The following is a 22,568-nucleotide window of genomic DNA, read 5'->3' as shown; positions in this document are numbered from 1 at the left end:
CCAGAGTCCAGTCCTGGAGCTGGACTTCTGAACTTTGAGTTATTCGGGAGGCAGGCCTTCTGAACTTTGAATTATTTTGTAAATGCCCCTTTTCAGTCCCTCCCACTTCCTTCTGTGACCTGCATGGAGAAAAACCTTGTCATGGAGAGAAACCTGGAGTTACGGCCAGAAAAACCAAGTTCAAATGTGACCTTCCCAGGGTAACCTGGCAAAGTCTCTTAAACTCTGAGACTCAGAGCCACACATAAATAGGGATGTCGACCCTGGCTGACTTCATGGCATGCTAGGAGGGTTAAACGCGACTCTATATGAATGTTACTTGCAAACTGTAAAAGCAGCCCCTAGCCCAGGTCAGGTTATGTAACTCAGAAGCAGCAGCAGCACTAACTACAGGCTTGCATCCCTAATTTGAAAATCCAAAATGCTCCAAAATTTTAAACTTTTTGAGCATTGACATGACACTACAAAGTTGAAAATTCTAGACCTGATCTCATGTGATGGGTTGCAGTCAAAACACAGGTATACTAAGCCGGCGCCGTGGCTCAATAGGCTAATCCTCCACCTTGCGGCGCCGGCACACCGGGTTCTAGTCCCGGTTGGGGCGCCGGATTCTGTCCCGGTTGCCCCTCTTCCAGGCCAGCTCTCTGCTATGGCCAGGGAGTGCAGTGGAGGATGGCCCAGGTGCTTGGGCCCTGCACCCCATGGGAGACCAGGAAAAGCACCTGGCTCCTGGCTCCTGCCAGGATCAGCGCGGTGCGCCGGCTGCAGCGGCGGCCATTGGAGGGTGAACCAGCGGCAAAGGAAGACCTTTCTCTCTCTGTCTCTCTCTCTCACTGTCCACTCTGCCTGTCAAAAAAAAAAAAAAAAAAAAAAAAAAAAACACAGGTATACTAAAAATACTGCATAAAACTATCTTAAGGGTATGTGTATAAGGTGTACAGGAAACATAAATTCTGTGTTTAGATTTGGTCTCATTCCTAAGATATATCATTACACATATGCAAATATTCCAAAATCCAAAATAGTTTTGGTCCTAAGCATTTTGGATGAGGGTACCCACTTGTGGCAAGAGCAAGCACCTCTTTGCTGGCTCAAATGTTCAGGGACAGGGCTACGGTGGGTAAATGTGTGTCCATCACTATGTTAACTTTAGGGCAGTGCTGCTCAGGGTCAGGAGAGAAGGGCTCATAGAGTTTACCTGGACCAGGGCCTTCCAACCTTGCCAACATCATACTTGGGAACCTTCTAGAAGCTATTATCAGCATGTGGATTTGGAGGGAAAATAGGCGAAAGATGAATATCTTAAGAGATCTCATCCCCACTCCACCCAGGAGAGTCCAGTGACAGCCAGGTTTGGGAAATCACTGATGTGGTACAAAGCCTCTCACTTTACAGCTGAGATCACTGCCTTGGGAAAGCTCACTCACAGCCATCTCAACTCAGCCTGGGAAGCAGGACTGGGATGCCGGTCTCCTTAGGGGCAGCCCACAGACTCCCAACTAGGCTGAGCGCCATAGCCCGAAAAGGGAGACGTCAGCATGGAACTTTGCCTTTCATTAAATAAGAAAAATGGTCAGCTTATTAATATAAAATTTTAATTATGATTTTTAAAACAGTAAGAAATGAGCTAATAGCTGTTAAAAGTTATTTAAACCATTTTAATATATTTCACATTTATTGTGATTTATTTATCAGTATTATTAATTACACAAAATTAAGTTGAACCTTCTGGAGTTTATATCTCTCTGGCTTTGAAACCTGAAACACTGAAAAACAAAACAAAACACCTCTTCTGGACTATCGCTTATGGACAAGCACGGTAAAGCAGAGCACTTCTCAAGAAGGCATGGGGTTGCCAAATGAGAACTGACCACGAGGAGACCCAGGCTTACTGGTGAGTCTCCTTGTTGGAAGAAACCCACCTTCCATTTTATAAGGTGTAGCTCTAAACACACAATATCAATGGAGACCGCAGATCCTCCCACTCACACCTTACAGTTTCCTTCTCTCTGACTCATCACATTAATCAAGTTAGTTTGCGCAGTCAAGATTTAATCTTGGCAGATGATAGGCAGCTTGAGAGCAGGAGTTGGCAAACCTTTCCCCAAAAAGATCAGATGGTAAACATTTTTTTAGGCTTTGTGTGAACCATATATGTGGCCCCAGACACAGCTACTCAACTATGCGGTGTAGCTCCAAGACAGCCACGGACAGTTTGCAAACAAAGAGTGTGCCTGTGTCCCAGTAAACTTTCATTTCCAAAACCAGGAATTGGGCCTACAGTGGCCCGGGGGCCACACACAGTTGGCCAAGCCCTGCTATTGAGTACACAGAATTAAATTTTAAACACATACAGAAGCACAGGAATTGATATTTCCAAATAAGCTTTTTCCTTCTAAGCCGCCGTGCCACTTCTCTCCAGTGTCTTTGTTGGTCAGGATATTTCAAGAGTCAGCTACATTCAGAGGTGGTTTCCAGCACTTAAAACCATCCATGTTACTCTGCACAGGACATCATGTCTAACCTCTCCCAATGTAATTACTGTAAGTCAGGAGAAAAATAAATCTAAGAACACATCAGACTAAGTGCTACTCAAGATGAGAGGGGACGACCCCAAGCCTGAGCAGCTGAAATCAGCATTTCTCTGTTGGAAGAAGCCGTGGGGTTAGGAGAGACTGTCACTTACTTGCAGATCGTGCAGGCAAAGCAGTTGGGATGGTAGGTCTTGCCTAGGGCAGTCACCACCTCGCCCTCCACGAACTCCCCGCAGCCATGGCAACGTGTCCCGTACATCCGCTGGTAGTCCAGGGTGCAGAGGTACTCCCCGTTTTTTATGAAGAAGCCCCCTTGAGCCAGGTCACAGCCACACACTGTAGAGAGACAAGTGCACATCTGGTGATCCTCTGCCAAGCGCCCGGGCAGCGGCGGCCTGGTCGCTTACTCTGCGCTCTCAGTGGTCTGGGGAGAGGGGAGGAGGCTGGTACAAAGAGCTATTTATTGTGGGGCTCTGCTCCTTCCCTGCCTCCTCCCCTCAGGAGCTATGCAATATCTCATACGAGTAAAATCCACTTGCTGGGTCTCAGTGGCCTCTGTGGCATGTCTAAGACTCAAACAGTCTTGATGGAAAGACAGCTTTGCTTCAGGCTGCCTCAGTTATAAGGAAGGGTGTCCTGGGCAGGGCTAGTTAGGAAAGGTGCCCACTGCTTGCCCACACAGCTCCGTGGTCTGGGCCAAGATTGTTACTGAGTTGAGTAATAAATTCCTTCTCTAGCAAATGCAGTAGCTAAAATTTCCAATAGCTTTTTTCCCCCCCTTTTTTGCACACCGGAAATATTTTCCCATAGCTATGAAGAATTAAGACATTCAATTTTCAATTTTCTCTTTGTACAGAAAATAGTACAAGCCAGTTTCTAAAATATTCTAGAAAGAAATAAAAAGTAGACAGGCCAAAGAGGAAAGAAATGGGGACATGTCTGAGATAAAACATTCATGACGGCTGTGCATGCAAATGAGGATGCATTGTTCTGTCCCGGTTTCTGGTGTCTCTTTCAAAACTGTGCAGCTGTGGTTTATGGAGATGGTGCAGACAAGCAGGTCTGGGGGTGCCAGGGGCTAGGGCCTGGTCTCCATGTTCAGACGAACCCAGGCAGGTTACAACGACTTGCCCACAAATGCAGTCCAGGCTACGTCCCTGAGAAGAAAGCCTTTTCACTGCCAAATGACTGAGAAGCAGCAGCCAAAGCTGCCAACCTGGAACCTTCTCTGTTCCAAGGTTGGGGGACGCCTACTCATTAAGGGCCCGAGGCAATGAACCCAGGAGTCTTTCTGGTTATTTCTGCAACTGGATAGCGCAGACACTCAGTTGAGGAAGAGGGGGTGGGGAGGTGAGTTCAATCACGAAATTGCTTTCCTACCTGCTAGAACGTTCCACATGATTAGCTCCCATGACTCACTAATGCATCTAATGAACTAGTGCTGAGCACAGTAAGACTCTGATGGAAGTAACCACTCCCCCACCCCGGCTAGCACCCTTTACTAATCACCAGCTGCTAAAGATATTCAAGGTGACACAGAACCTGCTCCAGCTTTCCAATGCGGATTCGGCAGTCTTTGTTTAGATCAACATTCCACGGCTATGACTTCTTCGCAGTTTGCAATGAAGTAACCCAAGGTGATGGCCTGGCTCCATCCTGCCTGAAACTGACCACCCTATAAATACTACCGTGATCCTGTAATCTGGAAAACAGTCGTTCGTTCGCCACCTGCTGCCTCCGGGAACCTGCCAGTAGCTCCTCCTGCCCCCACAGGTCTCACACCTGCTTCTTCCTCACCAACTGGGTCCTGTGGGTTGAGGGAACCGGAGGATGGGCCAGCCTTGTGCTGACTGCAAATTTCTTTGGCAACGAGAAACAATCCTGGGGAAGGGGAAGCAGGGCCTCACAGAACACCTGAGAGTTCTCCTCGGTGTTTTCAAGGTCCCTTTCTTCCTTTCCTGCAGGATGACAAAGGTACATAAGTAAGAGCCCTCATCTTTACTTCTTTGGATTCTCTCTCTGGAACTGAATGGTACCTAGTAGGATACAGAGAACACAGATTTTGAGTTTAATAAAATCTTGTCTCAAATTTGGTAGTTTCATGCCGATTCTCCTTGCCTTGTGATGACTCCGTAACTCTTCCAAACTTAGGTATTTCTCCAAGCCAGGAGAAATTTGCATTTGTCCAAACTTGCATTTGGACTACTGTTAATTTCCTTAGGTCTTTCCTACAAATACCTAGGCTGGGTTTAAAATCCACAGACCCTTTACAAAAAGACTCACGGCCACAGGAGATACTTTCCATGCTAATACAGATTGTTTAGACAGTTTCAAAGCTAATTCTAAATGTTCTCAAAACTTTTTGTATTTCCTCCTTCCTTTGGGGACCTCTGGGTGACCTTTGCTAGCGCACATAATTTTGTGAAACTGATACATTCTCTCCTCATTAAGTAAGTCCTAGTTTGCAGGAATTAGCATAGTCTTACAAATTATTTTGAGGGTAGACATAATGGCACAGTAGTTAAGATGCCACCTGGAATGCCTGCATCCCATCTTGGAGTGCCTGGTTCAAGTCCTGCCTCTGCTCTCCATTTCAGCTTCCTGTTAATGGGCACCCTTGACCCTTGAAGGCAGCAGTGATGTCTCAAGTAGTTGGGTCTCTGTCATCCACATGAGAGACTGGATTGACTTCTGGGCTCCTGGTGTCAACCTGGCTCAGCCTCTGCAGGTGTCTGAGGAGCGAGCCAGTGGATGCAAGATTTCTTCTCTTTCAAATACATAAAAAATAAATTTAAAAAATAATTTCATAACACTGTTGGTACCAAATGACAATTAAACTGTGCCCTACTGTGATCTAATTAGGCTTTATCCTTAAATTCAAAGCAGTGCTCAAGCCAGCCTACCAAACTGCCGTTACTGGTTTATGTGAGAGCATTTCAGAAAGTTGATGGAAATGGCGTATCACGAGAAACTATGCATGGGTCTAACCATTTTTTTTGCGCTAAGATAAAATTTACTTCCATTTTCCATGAATATTTTACAAGTGTCTTCAAACAACAAGGAAAGACGTGTTTGAACAGGGACCCACAGAGACAGGAGTCCTTAATGGCACACACACAGCAGTGAGACGAGGAACCTAAAATCCCAAAGGATGCTTCCACTGCATTCCTAAGGATGAAGCAGTTGTGTTGTAATTCTAGACTCTTCCCCTCCACTGCCATTCACCCCATCCCAGGCCTGCCTCTGCTGTTTCTCCCCTCCTGACGGCTCCCATGCAGTCTCCTTGGCCAAATCCCTGCATTCCACACACCCACCTCCTCCCTCCATCATGGGGACTCCCCTCCCGGAACAGATCCCATTCATTCCTGCAGTGTCAACTGGGACTCTGTGCAAAGGATCTGAAATTAGTGATCTCTCTGGCAACCTCTGCGAGCTTCAGACTTTGATTTGTGGCTGCTGGGTGTGCCCATCTCAAGTCTGGCATGTTCCAAGCAGACCGTATGCTCTCAGCTTCTCTGCCAGACCCTAAAGCCTTCTGCTTGTCCTAGATTCCTCTCAATAAAACAGCAGCGGCACCTGTGCCACCCTTCTCACTCCAGCATTTTCAACTGGCCGCTGATCCAATTCATTCCCCCAGCAAAATGCTTCGATGATCTCTCTCCTCCTCTGCCTTCCTGCTGCCACTACTCAGACCCCAGACTTCAGTAGTCTCTCCTCTGCAGTAAAATAATGTTTATAATGATTAAAATTACTTAAAATTAAAATTATAAAAATAATTTTATAAATTTGTTTTGGCAAAACAATTTTATTCTAATAATGTGTATACTGGAAAAAAAAATCAAAACAACTTGAATTTCTATAGGTAGAGCAAAGATAGACTCAATCATGGATATCTAGCCTAAGGAACTGGGTTCAAAATTATGGGTTAGATCCCTGCAGGCCACACAGTGTCTGTGATACAGCACTACATGGAAAGAACGAATGTCACAGAGGAAGCAATGTTAACAATTCTATTTCTAAGAAAAGTCTACTCATGATTTTATGGACATGAAAATGTGAGGCCGGCCATATGTTGGTCTCTTAGGAGGATTAAGAATTAACTTATTATTTTCTTCTACAAACATATTTTTTTATTCACTTGAAAGGCAGAATGAAAGAGAGGGCAGGAGAGACAGATCTTCCAGCCATCTGCTAGTTCATTCTCCAAATGGCTACAATGGCTGGGGCTGGGCCAGGCCAAAGCCAGGAGCTTCATTCAGGTCTGTAATGTAGCAGAGGGACCCAAGTACTATGGCCATCCTCTGCTGCCTTCCCAGGCACATTAGCAGGAAGCTGGATTGGAAGTGGAGCAGCTGCACTCAAATCGTGGCTCCAGTGTGAGATGCTGGCATAACCCACTGCACCACAATGCCTGTACCTGGAGCACTGTTTCACAGCCCACACAAGGATTAGTTCATTATCCAGTGCTGGACCTGTGTTTGACAAGCTCTCTGCTATTGATTAAGTCAAGGCCCAGATTTTGGAAGTTAGGATTGACTTCTATGTTCTCACCCAACAGAGACGCAGATGACTTCTTATCATCTTGTTGAACCACTAACCAGTTTTTTTTTTTTTTTTTTTTTTGACAGGCAGAGTGGACAGTGACAGAGAGACACAGAGAGAAAGGTCTTCCTTTGCCGTTGGTTCACCCTCCAATGGCCACTGCGGCCGGCACGCTGCGGCCGCTGCACCGCGCTGATCCGATGGCAGGAGCCAGGTACTTATCCTGATCTCCCATGGGGTGCAGGGCCCAAGCACTTGGGCCATCCTCCACTGCACTCCCTGTGCCACAGCAGAGAGCTGGCCTGGAAGAGGGGCAACTGGGACAGAATCCGGCGCCCCAACCGGGACTAGAACCCGGTGTGCCAGCGCCGCAAGGCGGAGGATTAGCCTAGTGAGCCGCGGCGCCGGCCTACTAATCAGTTTTACATTGAACCCAGCCATTATAATCAATGTTCTGTTCTGTTCTCTTTTCTTTTCTTTTCTTTCTCTCTCTCTCACTCTCCCCTTCCTTCCTTCCTTCCTTCCTTCCTTCCTTCCTCCCTCCCTCCCTCCCTCCCTCCCTCCCTTTATTTAGTTGAAAGGCAGAGTTAGAAAGAGAGAGAGACCTTCCATCTGCTGGTTTACTCCCTGGATGGCTGCAATGGCTGAGGCTGGGCCAGGTCAAAGCCAGGAGCCAGGAGCCAGGAGCTTCCTCCAAGTCTCCCAGGAGGGTGGCAGAGGTCCAAGCACTTGAGCCATCTCCCACTGCTTTTCTCAGGCCGTTAACAAGGAGCTGGATAGGAATTAGAGCAGCTGAGACACGAACCGGTGCCCACCGAAGGCCAGCCCTGCAGGTGGCTTTACCCACTGTATCATGACGTCCCCCACCCCCTGCCATGTTCTTTCTTGAGTGCCTTAGTGATCCATTCCCCAGTTTTCTTCTGAACCAGCTTGGTCATCCTGCTGGTTCCTTCATTAACGACTTGAATGAATCTTTGATACCTGCTCATTCTACATTTGTATGAGAGTTCGTATACTTAACATTTTGAAAATTACACTTCAACAAAAGAACGATTCTTTGTAACTGAAAATATCTAAAGAGAACATTAATGATCTTTAAAAAAAAAAAAAGCTTTGGTCTGTTTTATATTCACAGCTTGGCAAATACTTTAATGGATGGCCCACAGCAAAACGTTCACATCTAAATGATCACAAAATCTCAATTAGTGAGGTCAAACTTCAGTAGCCTATATTTAGATTTTTAACTTTAGGCACTCCATTTGTCTTTGCTTTAGTTGAAAATTAACATATGCCCAGGGAAAAGCATAGATTCCTTTTACTAAAAAAAAAGGGGGGGGCTCCAGAGAAAGGCATTATTAACTGTTTTCTTCTTTCAAAAGATATTTATTTATTTGAGAGGCAGACAGATGGGGTGGTGAGGGAGGGAGGGAGGGAGGGAGGGAGGGAGGGATGGAAGGAGGCTGGGAGCGTTCCCATCTGCTGGTTCACTCCTCCAATGCCTGAAAAGGTTGGGGCTGATCAGGGCCAAAGCCAGGTGCTAGGAAACAAATCCAGCTCTTGTACAGGAGTTATCACAGACCCAACCACTATGGCCATCTCCTGCAGCTCCAGGGTCCGTGTTAACAGGAAGCTGGAATGAGGAGTGGAGCTGGGCATCAAATCCAGGCACTGCGACACGGGTGCCATTCGTACCAACCAGCACCTTTAACAGCTGGGTCAGGCGCCAGTCCGGCTTGCTTTCTGGTGACCAGTTACTAACACATTCCCCCCCACCCCCCGCCCAAGGCCCCACTGAATCCTGCCCTGCTCACCGTCACTAAAACCTGCCATGAACCGCACTGTGCCTTGTTACCCTGCTGCTCTTAAACTCAATCTTTACAAATTCCGCAACACAGTTAACTGCTGCAGAAGTAGGGATATGCACATCCAAGACATTAAGATAAGACTTGCAGAATTAGAAACAGGCATTTAAGAAAAACTCCAGCAAACAGGAGTGGCTCAAGTTGTAAAAATACCACAGAACAGGAGGGAACGAAGTTGGAGGTGTCAGACAAGGGTTAAAACAGAACAGTGTTTTAGTGGCACCGATGGAGCTGCAGTAGCAACTATTTCTTCAACCCTCTAAAAACAGCAGTTACATTTTACATTCTGACAAATACATTTCAGTGACATTCCATCTGCCCGTCAAATGGAAGCACTTAGGAGCACGGGTAATCCTTACCACCATGGCCAAAGGTGGGTTTACCAAAGGTGGGTTTAGGGGGAAAACCAAAAGAGGATATCTTCATCCATTTGAGTGAGCTGAGCATCTCTGCTGTGCCACTGCCCTTGGCTGGGGTTTTAATCCGCTCAACCCAGAAACAGAGCACAGGGATGGGAAACAAACACGATCAGCATTTTCAAAGTTAGTCCCCAGTGACGCAAGGATTTTAACTGTGGGGCCAGCAACCTCCAGTGGGTCCTTGCTTCTCTGTTCTAGGGCAGGTGCTTCCAGCACCTGGTCAGTCCGCTCCGGCAGCTGGTCAGTCCAGCACAAGGTGCAAGCAGCCCTTCTCAACTCACCCCATGAAGTGGAGGTTTGGGACCCGGGTCACCCTTCTTGTCTAGGGCCAGGCTACTTCACCCCTGGGCAGGTCCAGACCTGCCTCTGCCTCTGCCCTACCTGCAGCAGCAGCGGCCCTGCCTCCTCCGAGGCTGCCAAGTCCTAGCCAAGTCCTAGCGCTGGGGGTGGAGAGACCCGGGCTGCGCTACTCCCAAGCACTTCTCCCCGGGTTTGCACTGAGAATACCCAACACTTCCCTCCTCATCCTCTCTCCTCTACTCCAACTAATGGGAGTGGAGCTTCGTTTCATCCGAGATTTTATTCCGTTTATCCCTCAAACTCTTCTCAGAGAACACAGAAGTAGACTACAACACAGTGTCTTCCCAAGCCACCAAAAACCCCATTAGAGTAGGGAGTCTGAGTTAATCCATTTTAGCTCTGAATCCCAGAGCAGTGTGTCTCAAGATACCACGCACTATAAAAGTTGTATCCACTGTAGCTCAGAGCCCAAAATAGCTGCACAGAGAGGCATCAACAACAAAGTGAGGGGCGGTGTTTCACCAGAAATAACTTTTGGTAATGCTCTATCCTGGAAGCGAATACTAAAGCCTCAAAAAACACATGTGAGTAGTTTTTCACATTAACTTCTAGATGCACATCAAAAATCAGCAATCAGTTCTGGGAAAGGAATAGTTACAGACTCAACCAGATGGTAAGGTGGGCCCCCAAAACAAGTTATTTGAGGGTTTGCGTTTAACTTGGAGTTTGAATTTAAAATAATCAAAGCCTTGCTTGGTTGGAAGGAAAACATTTCAGAATCCCTATTAAGAAAATCTTTGACAATGCCATAAGTTTGTTTTTAACACTTGTGCAAACAATATTAATTATAAACAGCTCAAGAAACAATGTTATCACCAGAATAATATCTCTTACTCACTGGACTTCTGTTTTGCTTTGTTTTGCCTTCTAAGATTTGGTCCAGCTCTCTGCTATGGCATAGGAAAAAGCAGCAGAAGACCCAAGTGCTTGGGCCCTGCACCCACATGGGAGACTGGAAGGAAGCTCCTGGCTTCGGATCAGCTCAGTTCCTGCAGCCATCTGGGGAGTGAACCAGCAGATGGAAGACCTTTCTCTCTGTCTCTTCCTCTCTCTGGCTGTAACTCTGCTTCTTAAATAAAAAAATCTTAAAAAAAAAAAAAAAAAAAAGACTTGGTCCGTAACAGAAAAACCAGTATTAAAGTACTAAATCCCATAGCATGGATTATTTTACTATCAGGCATGGGGGTTGAGCATATGTACAAGAAAGGAAATGGATGGCTGATGCTGCTTCACAGGACTGACCTTGCTTTCCCCTAGGGAGCTACATCTCAAACCAGGCCACATATTTGAGTTTGGGGCCCTTAGGAAAGTTTTACTAAAGCCTACTTCCTCTCCTAGCCCCTTCCCCTTTTCAGTCTCCAGGAGGAGCTGGGTCATGTGTCTTCACTCTGCTGAGCACGCTGACCCTGCCTTAAGGCCCTCCCATCTTCCAAACATTCCTCAGCCTCTTCCGGAACACCAGTGCTGTCCCCAGGCTGATCCTCCCAAGTGCCCCGCCCACCCTCCTGCTGGGCCAGGCCACTCAGGCTGCCTTCCTGGCGAAGCAGCAGCCTCCCCCAGGCTCTGACCCCTTGGGGCTCGGAACAGTCACTGCTCTCTGGCACTTGCTATGCCTCCTGGTCCTGCTCCACTGCCTTTGGAACTGTCCACTGGTCTAGACTACCAGCCCACTTCTTATGCTAGTGTATCTTCCAGAGTAGAGAGATGGAAAACCACTGTTCCCCCCTCCCCCCCAATTTCAGGCTACTTTAAAGCAGGCTGGTGTCTGGGGTGTGTGATGAGAGCCAAGTTCCTTTGGCACAGCACAAGGTAAAGGCATTTTGGCATTGACCTTGTGCCAGTAACCCTGTCTTTGTTCCTGATGACCTTCAAGAATGTGGTGCCCAGGTAGTCATGTCACTCACCTCCCAATATCTGTAGTCTCTTAAGACTCTTGAACTTCCTGAGAGACTGAAATGGATGGAGATGCAACAACTTTTTTTTTTTTTTTAAGATTCAATTATTTACTTGAAAGGCAGAGTTACAGAGGCGCAGAGAGAGAGAGAGAGAGAGGGAGAGAGAAAGAGAGAGAGACAGTCTTCCACCCACTGGTTCATTCCCCAAATGGCTGCAACGGCCGGAGCTGTGCCGATCTGAAGCCAGGAGCTAGGAGCTTCTTCCAGGTCTCCCAAACAGGTGCAGGGGCCCAAGGACTTGTGCCATCTTTTACTGCTTTCCCAGGCCATAGCAGAGAGCTGGACTGGAAGTGGAGTAGCTGGGACTGGAACTGGTACCCATATGGGATGCCGGCACTGCAGGCGGCAGCCTTACCTGCTACGGCACAGCGCCCACCCCGAGTCAACAACTTAAGAAAATGTTTGAATTCACATGTCCTCCCTACAGGATCAGACAAAGCTTTATGTTGTGTTTAGCAATAACAAGAAGGCCTCCCAACTGAGAATAAGACTGAGTTAATCCCTCCACCGTTTAAGGAGAAGAAACTTGAACAGGAACATGAAGTAGCTACAGGAATAATTAAAGGACTGGGACAAAACACTTTAAAAAGCAGTGGGTGGAATTGGAATTAGATTGAAGAAGAGGAGGTCAGGTCTTAATGGTCTTTAAAGTATGGTGAGCTATTTTAAGGAAATCAGTGATCAACTCTTTTCTTGCTAAGGAGGACAAGAGAGGGAGTAGTTTGTTTTACATGTTCCAAGAGATCTATGTTAGATAAGTTTTTGGCTAGAACCACAAGGTGATTATCAATGAGAGCAGGCTCCTGAAGGAGGCAGCTCCACGTCTTTGGTTAAGAAATATTGACAACGACGGGGCCAGCACTGTGGCATGGCAGGTAAAGCCACTGCCTGTAGTGCCAGCATCCCATATGGGCTCCGGTTCAAGTCCCGACTGCTCCACTTCCGATCCAGCTTTCTGCTATGCCCTGGGAAAGCAGTAGAAGATGGCCCAAGTCTTTGAGACCCTGCACCCACATGGGGGACCTGAAAGAAACTCCTGGCTCTGGCTTGGGACTGGCACAGCTCTGGCCATTGCAGCCATTTGGGGAGTAAACCAGCAGATGGAAGACCTCTTTCTCTCTGCCTTTCAAATAAATAAATAAATACATATTTTTTAAAAAGCCTTATTCTTGAAAAATATACAAATATTTTAACTCATTGACATTAGAAGTTGTATCTGAATTTTTCTAATAATTTTAGGAAAACACTTTGAAAATAATTTTGATGTTTATGGGCTCTTTCAAAGATCGAACATTATAGATAAGAGGAGCAAGGGATTTGTGAAAGCTATCAAAAATGTCCTTTCTCATGCCATCTAACAGACTTCAGACTCAGACTTCTAAGCGGCAACACACAGATTCTCTGCATGAGAATTCCTGCCAGCGCTGCCCCCCAAGTGAAGAGCTCACGGGATCTGGCATCTTATTTTCCACAGACACCCAATGTTCAGACGCCTCTCTGGAATGATGTGCCTATAAATAACATACAAACCTAGTTCCACTTTTGAAAAGGAATGAAGTTACGATAATTGTTTTTTTTTAAATTTTTAAAATTTTTTTTTGACAGGCAGAGTGGACAGTGAGAGAGAGAGACAGAGAGAAAGGTCTTCCTTTGCCATTGGTTCACCCTCCAATGGCCGCTGCGGCCGGCGCACTGCGCTGATCCGAAGGCAGGAGCCAGGTACTTCTCCTGGTCTCCCATGGGGTGCAGGGCCCTAGCACCTGGGCCATCCTCCACTGCACTCCCTGGCCACAGCAGAGAGCTGGCCTGGAAGAGGGGCAACCGGGACAGAATCCGGCGCCCCGACCGGGACTAGAACCCAGTGTGCCAGCGCTGCAAGGCGGAGGATTAGCCCAGTGAGCCGCGGCGCCGGCCACGATAATGGATGTTTAAAGTGCTGTCTTCTCAGCAACGACAGGTCCATCACCGTTCCATTCATTGCTAGTTGTCTGCTGCCCATGTGTCAACTGTAGCCACCACACACAGCCTCTGTCCTGTCCTCACCACACACAGCCTTGAACACTGCTGGCCCCTTCCCTGACCACGCCTGGCACACACCCTCTGTCTAGTACCAGGAAGGTTATTAAGTCTTCTGGAACATCCATGCTTTAGTTCATATCTTGTGCCCTCCTTGGCAACATCATCTGACCACAGCTCCAGGTGGCCTCTTGCTTACTGCGTCTGTCCTGTCACGGACCTTGGTTGCACCCCAAGGAGCTTATGCTCTGCAGGAGTAGGGACCATACCATAAATACCTTTGAATGCTCCTTAGCCCAGTGAATGGAGAGAGGACAGAGGTTGCACAATGACTTAATGTGACAAAAGGCCACCAAGCACCAATATTCCTAACTTGATTTATGCAAAAATTAAGTGATTCTTGGAAAGGAAGTAAGAATGTAAATAATGAAGTCCATTTAGTTGACTTGTTACAAGGAGGGACTGGGTGGTTGTATCTTTATCCTTGTGTGTCAAACTCCTCTTCTGGGAGAGGTAGGGTAGGGGTGGGGTGGGTTCCTGGCCACCTGCCCCTCCTTCTCACACAAACACCACCAAGATCCTGCTGCGGCCAGCTCCCATCACCCATTTACCTCCAGTTATTGGCCCTAAAGGATATGGTGTCACCCATCTCAGCTGGTAAGTCATACTTGTATGACCACTGGAATGTCTGATGAATACCCCTATTAAAGCAGAGATCATATCTCACAAGTGTATAACATGATCACGCATAGCTTCTTTTTCAATGCCTGAGGCTTCCAAAAATATCTGTTGAATAAACAGATGTTACCATGCAAGCTAAGAATTTCTACTGTGTCCTTGGGTGAGCTAGGGTTCTCATTGTTGATTTTGATTTTGGCTTTCAACCTTGACCTGCTATCGCAGATAAACTGTATAATAGGGAATTCCCCACCTTGTTTCTTTTGTCCCTGTTCAGAACTCAGAGAGCACATCTGGATACACATCTTCCCCCATCTCCACAGTACTTGTCAAGTACAGTTAGGGCACGCACTCTGACATCTGCTCGCTAGCTGAGCATCTCAGACCTAAATGATTAATCGGGCTGTTGTAAAGCAAAGCCCAATTGCAGGAATTCTCTAGGTCACACGGCCATGATCAGAGAATCCTCACTGAGAAGGTGCGGATCAGGGGCTGGAATACCTTTTCTTCCATTCTCCTCATCAGCTTCCACTTTCCCCCTGTCCATCACCCACCACCAACGTAAGCCAGAGGCTTCCTGCAGCATGGCCAGCAAGAGTGGGTCTCAAATTTGGTGCATCAAATACTTACTCAGGGAGCTGGCTGGGACTGCCAGACCCCGACCTTAGAGACGCTCCTTAGTGAGATGAGGAAGACCGGGAACCAGCGTCTGAGCTACTGAGGGTAACTTCCTCTAGGACCACTTTCTGTGAACTCTGCCCTAAGGGGTTCATAGGTTTAACCTCTCTTCCAGTAGCTTTCAAGCTGTTTCCATGGAATTACCTGATACATCATATACTAAACAGCTTCTCATTAATACAACAAAATACCTGAGGGAACTAACTTTAACCATTTTTATTTACTTATTTTCATTTTCTCTGAAAGGCAGAGAGAGAGAGAGAGCGCGCTCTCATCTACTAGTTTGGTCCTCAAATGTCGCTCCCCCACTCGCGGAGGAACGACACTGGACCGGACGCTGTTTTCTTTCCTCGGTCCTCCGCGGAGGAGCGGCACCCCCACCGCTCCCCGGCTTTCGCGGAGGAGCGCTCCAGCGAGCTCCCCAACCGACTCTCTCGGGGGGGGGCGCGGCCGCGCATGTTGTCTCTCTCCCTCTTATAAGGGGTTGGGTCAGGAATCAGCTAATTGACGAGGCAGCTGTGTGAGATTTGTTTACTCTCTCTCAGCGCCATATGATGGGAGATCAGATGCATGGAGTTAGTCTTAATAGTCTCAGTGGTCTAGTCTAGTCTCGGTACTTATTTCGCCATGTTGCAGGAGACAGGCCCTGCTCCCCACACTCAAATGCCTGCAGTGGCTGGGGCTGAGCTGGACCCAAAGCAGGAGACTGGAACTCAATCCAGATCTCCTATGTGAGTGACAGGGACCCAAGTACTTGAGCCATCACCTGCTGTCTCCCAGGGATCATTACAGGAAGCTGGATGAGAAGTGGCACGGGGACTCAAACCCACGTGCCTGACATGGGACACGGGCATCCCTGCTATGCCAAATGCCCACCCAGGGGACTACCTTCATAAAAGAAAAGATGATTGAGTTTGTAGTTTTGAAGGAAAGTCCCAAATACGGAGCCCCACTGATTTGGCCTCTGATGAGGGTGGCTGATGGCAATGGTGCAATGTGGAGGGAGGGTCACATGGGGAGCCAAGAAGCAGAGGGAGAGGCTGGGTCCCAGTCAGGCTTTCTTTTTTTCTTTTTTCTTTTCTTTTTTTCTTTCTTTATTTTTTTTTTGACAGGCAGAGTGGACAGTGAGAGAGAGAGAGTGAGAGAGAGAAAGGTCTTCCTTCCGAGAAAATCTGTTCTTCCTTCATAAAGCTGGGTGGACTTCAGCATACGTTTCTCAAGAAATGCACTTTCATGCACATGTCCCTAGAGTTATCGACAACCTGGAATTTTTTTTTTTTTTTTTTTTTTTTTGACAGGCAGAATGGACAGTGAGAGAGACAGAGAGAAAGGTCTTCCTTTACCATTGGTTCACCCTCCAATGGCCGGCGCGGCCGGCGCGCTGTGCCCGGCGCACCGCGCTGATCCGATGGCAGGAGCCAGGTACTTCTCCTGGTCTCCCATGGGGTGCAGGGCCCAAGCACTTGGGCCATCCTCCACTGCACTCCCTGGCCACAGCAGAGAGCTGGCCTGGAAGAGGGGCAACCGGGACAGAATCCGGCACCCCGACCGGGACTAGAACCCGGTGTGCCGGTGCCGCAAGGCGGAAGATTAGCCTATAGAGCCACGGCGCCAGCCCCCAGTCAGGCTTTCTAACAACCCTCTCATGAGAATCGTTTTGCACTGGACCCTGCCATAACTGGATTAAGTGTCTAACCTCTTGGTGCCACTAACTTACGACTTTGGGGTTTCAATGTCTGTAGAAGTTCGGGAGCCAAATCATACCCAAACCACAGCACAACCCAGCATCGGAACGGCTCCGCATTTGTACCTGAAGGTTGTGCTCCTTGTGATGTGAATGAGAAACTCAGAGTTTCAGAAGCTTCTAGGTATAACAGAAAGTCTATCTCCAGTCCTTGGGTTCGTTGTAAATATTCTCTCCCGCTGTCAGGGCCAATGGGAGGGCACTGGGGGCCCTGCACCAGGAAGGCTGAGAGAAGTTCATTTGTACCGCGGAAGGAGGCGTGCAGGTGCCACCCCCTCCCACCCCGGTGCTGCGGCCCCCATGGGAGAGCTCCTGCAAGTCCTTCTGTTGGGTTTATTGTGGACAAAACCTTTTAAGGTGCTCATCTCATTTGGTCTGGGTTGATCTTAGTAAGCAATCCTACTCCCGCCCTCCACGTCTCAGTCTATAACGCAGACGCTATCAAGGCCTCTCCTGAGATTAAATTTTTAAAAACGGCCAAACCAGTCGACTCTTAGAAGACACTTCTGAATAATTCAATCTAATGAGCACAGACCAATCTGATCATAACAGGTAAAAGTCAGTTTTTCCGCCACTCAGGTATGTCATGGTAAGGCTGACTGCCGAGACCGTGGGAAAAAGCTGGGCTTGTGGTGTGGCACTCCCTTAGGAGCACTGGTTGGCCTGGGAAATGGGAGACCTGGAAGAAGCTCCAGCCTTTGGCTTGGCTCAGCCCTGGCCATTGCTGCCATCTGGGGGAACGAACCAGCAGATGGAAGACATCTTTCTCTGTCTCTTCCCTTCTCTCTCTGTAACTCTCTTAAATAAATAAATAAATAAATTGCTTTAAAAAAACAAACACAATCAAGACCATACAAAAAGAAGCTCATTATTTCGGATGTGGATCCATGCACACCATTCGGATCTATGTTTCCCAAACATACTTACGTTCACTGGTGTACAACTCTTATCCTGGCTTTCCATAGTTTTGATCCACCTAGTCCATTTCCTTAAGAAACCTCAGGTCATGTTTTTTTTTTTTTTTTTTTTTTTTTTTTTTTTTTTTTTTTTTGACAGGCAGAGTGGACAGTGAGTGAGAGAGAGAGAGAGAGAGAAAGGTCTTCCTTTAGCCGTTGGTTCACCCTCCAATGGCTGCCGCGGCCGGCGCGCTGCGCTGATCCGATGGCAGGAGCCAGGAGCCAGGTGCTTTTCCTGGTCTCCCATGGGGTGCAGGGCCCAAGCACCTGGGCCATCCTCCACTGCACTCCCTGGCCACAGCAGAGGGCTGGCCTGGAAGAGGGGCAACCGGGACAGAATCCGGCGCCCCGACCGGGACTAGAACCCGGTGTGCCGGCGCCGCTAGGCGGAGGATTAGCCTAGTGAGCCACGGCGCCGGCCCTCAGGTCATGTTTATTAAATACAATTATTTAAAAGAGCAGAAGCATACCATTACCATCAATCGAAACCCAGCGTTACTTCTTGTGTAAGATAAAGTGCCCATAGGAGTAAATATTCAACGGTGTAATCTAGTTTGCCCGTGAACACCGCCTCCTGGGGCCTGAAAGCTGCTCTCTCTTTGTTAGAAAGGCCTTGTGCTTTACGACATCAGAAGGACTGAAAAAAGGATTCAAGAGCTCACATTTTCTCACTGTGGGAGAAGGCTATGTATGGGAATCACAAAAAAAAAAAAAAATTTCTTCACTCTCACATTTACAAAAACATAACTGAAATGAAGTCTTCAGTGACCTGGAAATAATGATCTATACTTACTAGACCACTTAATGATAAACTTCACTCACTCATTCAATAAATATGAGACTACTTCAAAAGGTTTGTGTGAAAATTGAGGTAAAAGGTAAGTTATTTTGGTGCGAAAAATTTTTGAAATCCATGCAAGGTTTTTCATAATACTCACTTTTCACTAACATTTTGAAGGTACACATATACACGGATTTTAGACACGTCTGCAGCAAAATGAATTTCTCTTTTAATTGCATTTTCCATAAACTTGAAATACCTTTGTTTTTTTTTTCTCTTACGATATATTTTATTTATTTGAAAGGTGGAGAGACAGAGAGAAAAAGATCTTCCATCTGCTGGTTCACTCCCCAAATAACAGCAATGGCTGCGACTGGTCCAGGCCAGACCCAGGAGCCTGGAATGCCATCCAGGTCTCCCATGTGGGTGGCAGGGACTTAAGCACTTGTGCCATCATCCACTGCTTTCCCAGGTGCATCAGCAGGGAGCTGGATTGGAAGCAGAGCAGCCATGGGATGTGGGCATCATGGTGGGGGTGGGGGGAAGTTAACCTGCTGACCACAACACTGGGCCCCAGTAGCCTTGTTCTTATTGAAGGGCTATTGTAAAGTGGCCTATTTAAGGATTGTTACTTTAAGCCTCTTGACCTACTGTTGCTAAAATTATAATGGGCAGAGACAGGCAATAAATAAATCATATATAAATACATTTATATAAACACATATATAAATACATGGATACACATACATAAATACATACCAGGTGGTACCAGGGGTGATTTAATTGACAAGTAGCATTTTTAAAAAGACACCCAAAGGAGGTGAGGGAGGGCACATACTTGGATGAGGAGCTTGCCAGGCAAAGGGGACAGAAGTGCAAAGATTCTGTGGCTGCTCAGTGCTTGGTTTGATTAAGAATGATCAAGAAAGAGTTGGGGCCAGTGCTGTGGTGCAGCAGGTTAAAGCCCTGGCCTGAGGTGCCAGTATCCATATGGGCGCTGGTTCTAGTCCTGGCTGCTCCTCTTCCAATCCATCTCTCTGCTATGGCCTGAGATGAAGACAGAAGATGGCCCACATCCTTGGGCCCCTGCACCCACGTGGGAGACTTGGAGGAAGCTCCTGGCTCCTGGCTTCAGATCAGCACAGCTCCGGCTGTTGCGGCCATATGGGGAATGAACCAGCAGATGGAAGACCTCTCTCTCTGTCTCTACCTCTCTCTGTACCTTTGTCTTTCAAATACATAAAATAAATCTTTAAAAAAAATCTTTAAATAAATCTTAAAAAAAAAAAAAAGAGTTGATGGGGTAGGTGCTGTGGCTTAGTGGGTAAAGCAACTGCCTGCAGTACCAGCATCCCATATGGGCACCAGTTCACATCCTGGCTGCTCCACTTCCGATCCAGCTCTCTGCTATGGCCTGGGAAAACAGTAGAAGATGGCCCAAGTGCTTGGGGCCCTGCACCTGCATGGAAGACCCGGAAGAAGCTCCTGGCTCCTGGCTTTGGATCGGTGTAGCTCCAGCCCTTGCGGCTATCCGGAGAATGAACCAGTGGATGGAAGACACCTCTCTCTCTCTGCTTCTCTATAATTATGCCTTTAAATAAATAAATAAATCTTAAAAAAAAAAAAGAAAAGAAAAGAAAAGAAAAGAAAAGAAAGGGTTGATATCCCACAGCAGGAGGGCTGTTCCACTTCCAATCCCATTTCATGTTAATGCATCTGGGAAGGCAGTGGAAGATGGTCCAGGGCTTTCGCCCTGATGTCCATGCGGGAGACCAGGATAGAATTCCTGGCTCCTGCCTTCAGCCTGGCCCAGAAAACATTCAAATAAGCAAATAAATAAATCTTCTAAAAGAACGATGAAGCAGACCAGTGTAGCTCAGCAGCCTGAGCTAGAGAAAAAACAGCAGGCGATGAGGTCAGAGAGAAACGGTGGGGAGGGCGCCCTAGAGGCCACACTGAGGTCTTTGGGTTCCATTCTGAAAGTGGAGGGAATTCTTGGGAAAGGTGACAGCAGTCGGGTTGTTTTAAAGATCATCTTGGATGCCGCCCTGAAAACATGCCACATGCCAGGCAGGGGCAGTGCAGAGACCTGTGCGGGTTAGTAATCCAAGCAGATGCGTTTGTCTTTGGGATGGTGACAAGTGGTCATACCTCGTATTTCCATGGACACAGGGTCACAGGGACCTGCTGATGGAGGGTGTGGTGTTTGAGGGGAGAGGAGGAATCGAGAATGACTCCGAGGATTTCAGCCTGAGTGACCGAGAGGGAAACTTGGACAGCCGCTGCCCTGAGCCGGCCAGCAAAGCCCTGGGGTGGGGACGGCGCGAGGCGCTGGGGTTCCAGTCCAGATGCTGACTGGAGATGCTAGAAGGCCACTGAGGACTCAGTCCAGGTTACGGGGAAGAGGTGCAGCCCGGGGAGTTGCCGGGATGCGGGTGGCATTTGAGCCACGAGACTGGCAGAGGTCATGGATGTGGCTGTGGAGAGAGGAGGTCTGAGCAAGGGGCACGCCATGGCTCAGGGGATGAAAGGGACCAGGAATGTGATTCACACTTGCTTGAACAACGCTGGAGGACAACCTGAGCCTGCCTCCTTCCTCTATAAACAGTCCCATAGCCTCAGCTACACAGATCGCATTCCCAGAAAATCTGTTCTTCCTTCATAAAGCTGGGTGGACTTCAGCATACGTTTCTCAAGAAATACACTTTCATGCACATGTCCCTAGAGTTATCGACAACCTGGATTTTTTTTTTTTTTTTTGACAGGCAGAGTGGACAGTGAGAGAGAGAGAGACAGAGAGAAAGGTCTTCCTTTGCCGTTGGTTCACCCTCCAATGGCCGCTGCAGCCGGCGTACCGTGCTGATCCGATGGCAGGAGCCAGGTGCTTCTCCTGGTTTCCCATGGGGTGCAGGGCCCCAGCACTTGGGCCATCCTCCACTGCACTCCTGGGCCAAGCAGAGAGCTGGCCTGGAAGAGGGACAACCAGAACAGAATCCGGCACCCCAACCGGGACTAGAACCTGGTGTGCCGGCGCCGCAAGCAGAGGATTAGCCTATTGAGCTGCAGCGCTGGCCAACAACCTGCAATTTTAACCTACTTGCAATAACTAACAAGTTCACCTGCCCTTGTTCCCTCCTCCCCCCGTTTTTGTTTGCTTGTTTGTTTGAAAGGCAGAGTGACAGAGATCTTCAATCTCTAGTTCCTTCTCCAAATGGCAGCAATATCTGGGGGCGGACCAAGCCAAAGCCAGGAGCCCAGAACTCCATTCAGGTCTCCCACATGGGTGGCAGGGGCCAAGTACTTGGGCCATCATTGGTTTCTTTCCCAGGGACATTATTAGGGGCCTGGGTCAGCAGTAGAGTAACTGGGGCTCAAACCAGTGCTGGCATCACAAGTGGTGGTTTATCCCATGTCCCACAATGTTGGCCCTACTTGCCTGCGTTTCATGGTTGCATGCAACAGACTGTCATAGCATAGCAGGGGCACAAGCTTCCTATTTGTTACTGCTTTCCACACTCTCCCAGGTTCCCCATGGGCACTGGAGGGAAGCCTTGCTGGATGCTGCACCTGCTGTGGGGGTTTGTGCCACAGCTGAGGAATCCTGAGGTTGTGAATCCCAGATCTTTTATAATGAGCTGCAAGCAGACCTGTCCAACCTCGGCTTCAAGGCACACGTTATTGCTACAATGTTAGACAGCAAGTCAAGCTGCCTCCCACTCTGGAGGGAAGTAGCCCCAGACCTCAGAAAGTCCACCGGAAAATGGAACTAAGAAACAAGTTTATTTTTGTGCAAAAAATATTGAAATCCATGCATAGTTTTTTTTCATAGTATGCATTCTCCATGAACTCTAAACAATTTTTAATTAGTTAATTACTCGTTTGAAGGGCAGGGAGACAGACACACAGACCATGAGAGCTACTGTCTGCTGCTTCACCCCCCAAATGCCTCCAACGGTTGGGGCTGGGCAGACTAAAGCCAGGAGCCCAGAATTCAATCTGGGCCTCCCAGGAAGGTGCAAGGACCCAACCACCTGAGCCATCCC

General features: G+C 47.9%; 1 protein-coding gene across 38 annotated transcripts in view; it reads right to left on the bottom strand.

Annotated features, from left to right (window-relative positions):
- The window catches only part of ABLIM1 (actin binding LIM protein 1), a 326,874-nt gene that overhangs the window by 126,792 nt on the left and 177,514 nt on the right, over positions 1–22,568 (bottom strand). For all 38 annotated transcript variants that reach the window (XR_011382224.1, XR_011382239.1, XR_011382241.1 and 35 more), the window contains exon 3: positions 2,687–2,870. Coding sequence is in view for 2 of the 38 variants with exons in the window: in XM_070057180.1 (XP_069913281.1) it covers positions 2,687–2,870 (184 nt within the window). In the remaining 36 variants the exon portion in view is untranslated. The remainder of the gene's footprint in view (positions 1–2,686; positions 2,871–22,568) is intronic.

This window comes from Oryctolagus cuniculus, chromosome 15 (genome assembly GCF_964237555.1).
Source record: "Oryctolagus cuniculus chromosome 15, mOryCun1.1, whole genome shotgun sequence".
NCBI classification, from domain to species: Eukaryota; Metazoa; Chordata; class Mammalia; order Lagomorpha; family Leporidae; genus Oryctolagus; species Oryctolagus cuniculus.
This window is presented reverse-complemented; position numbering and strand designations above follow the sequence as displayed.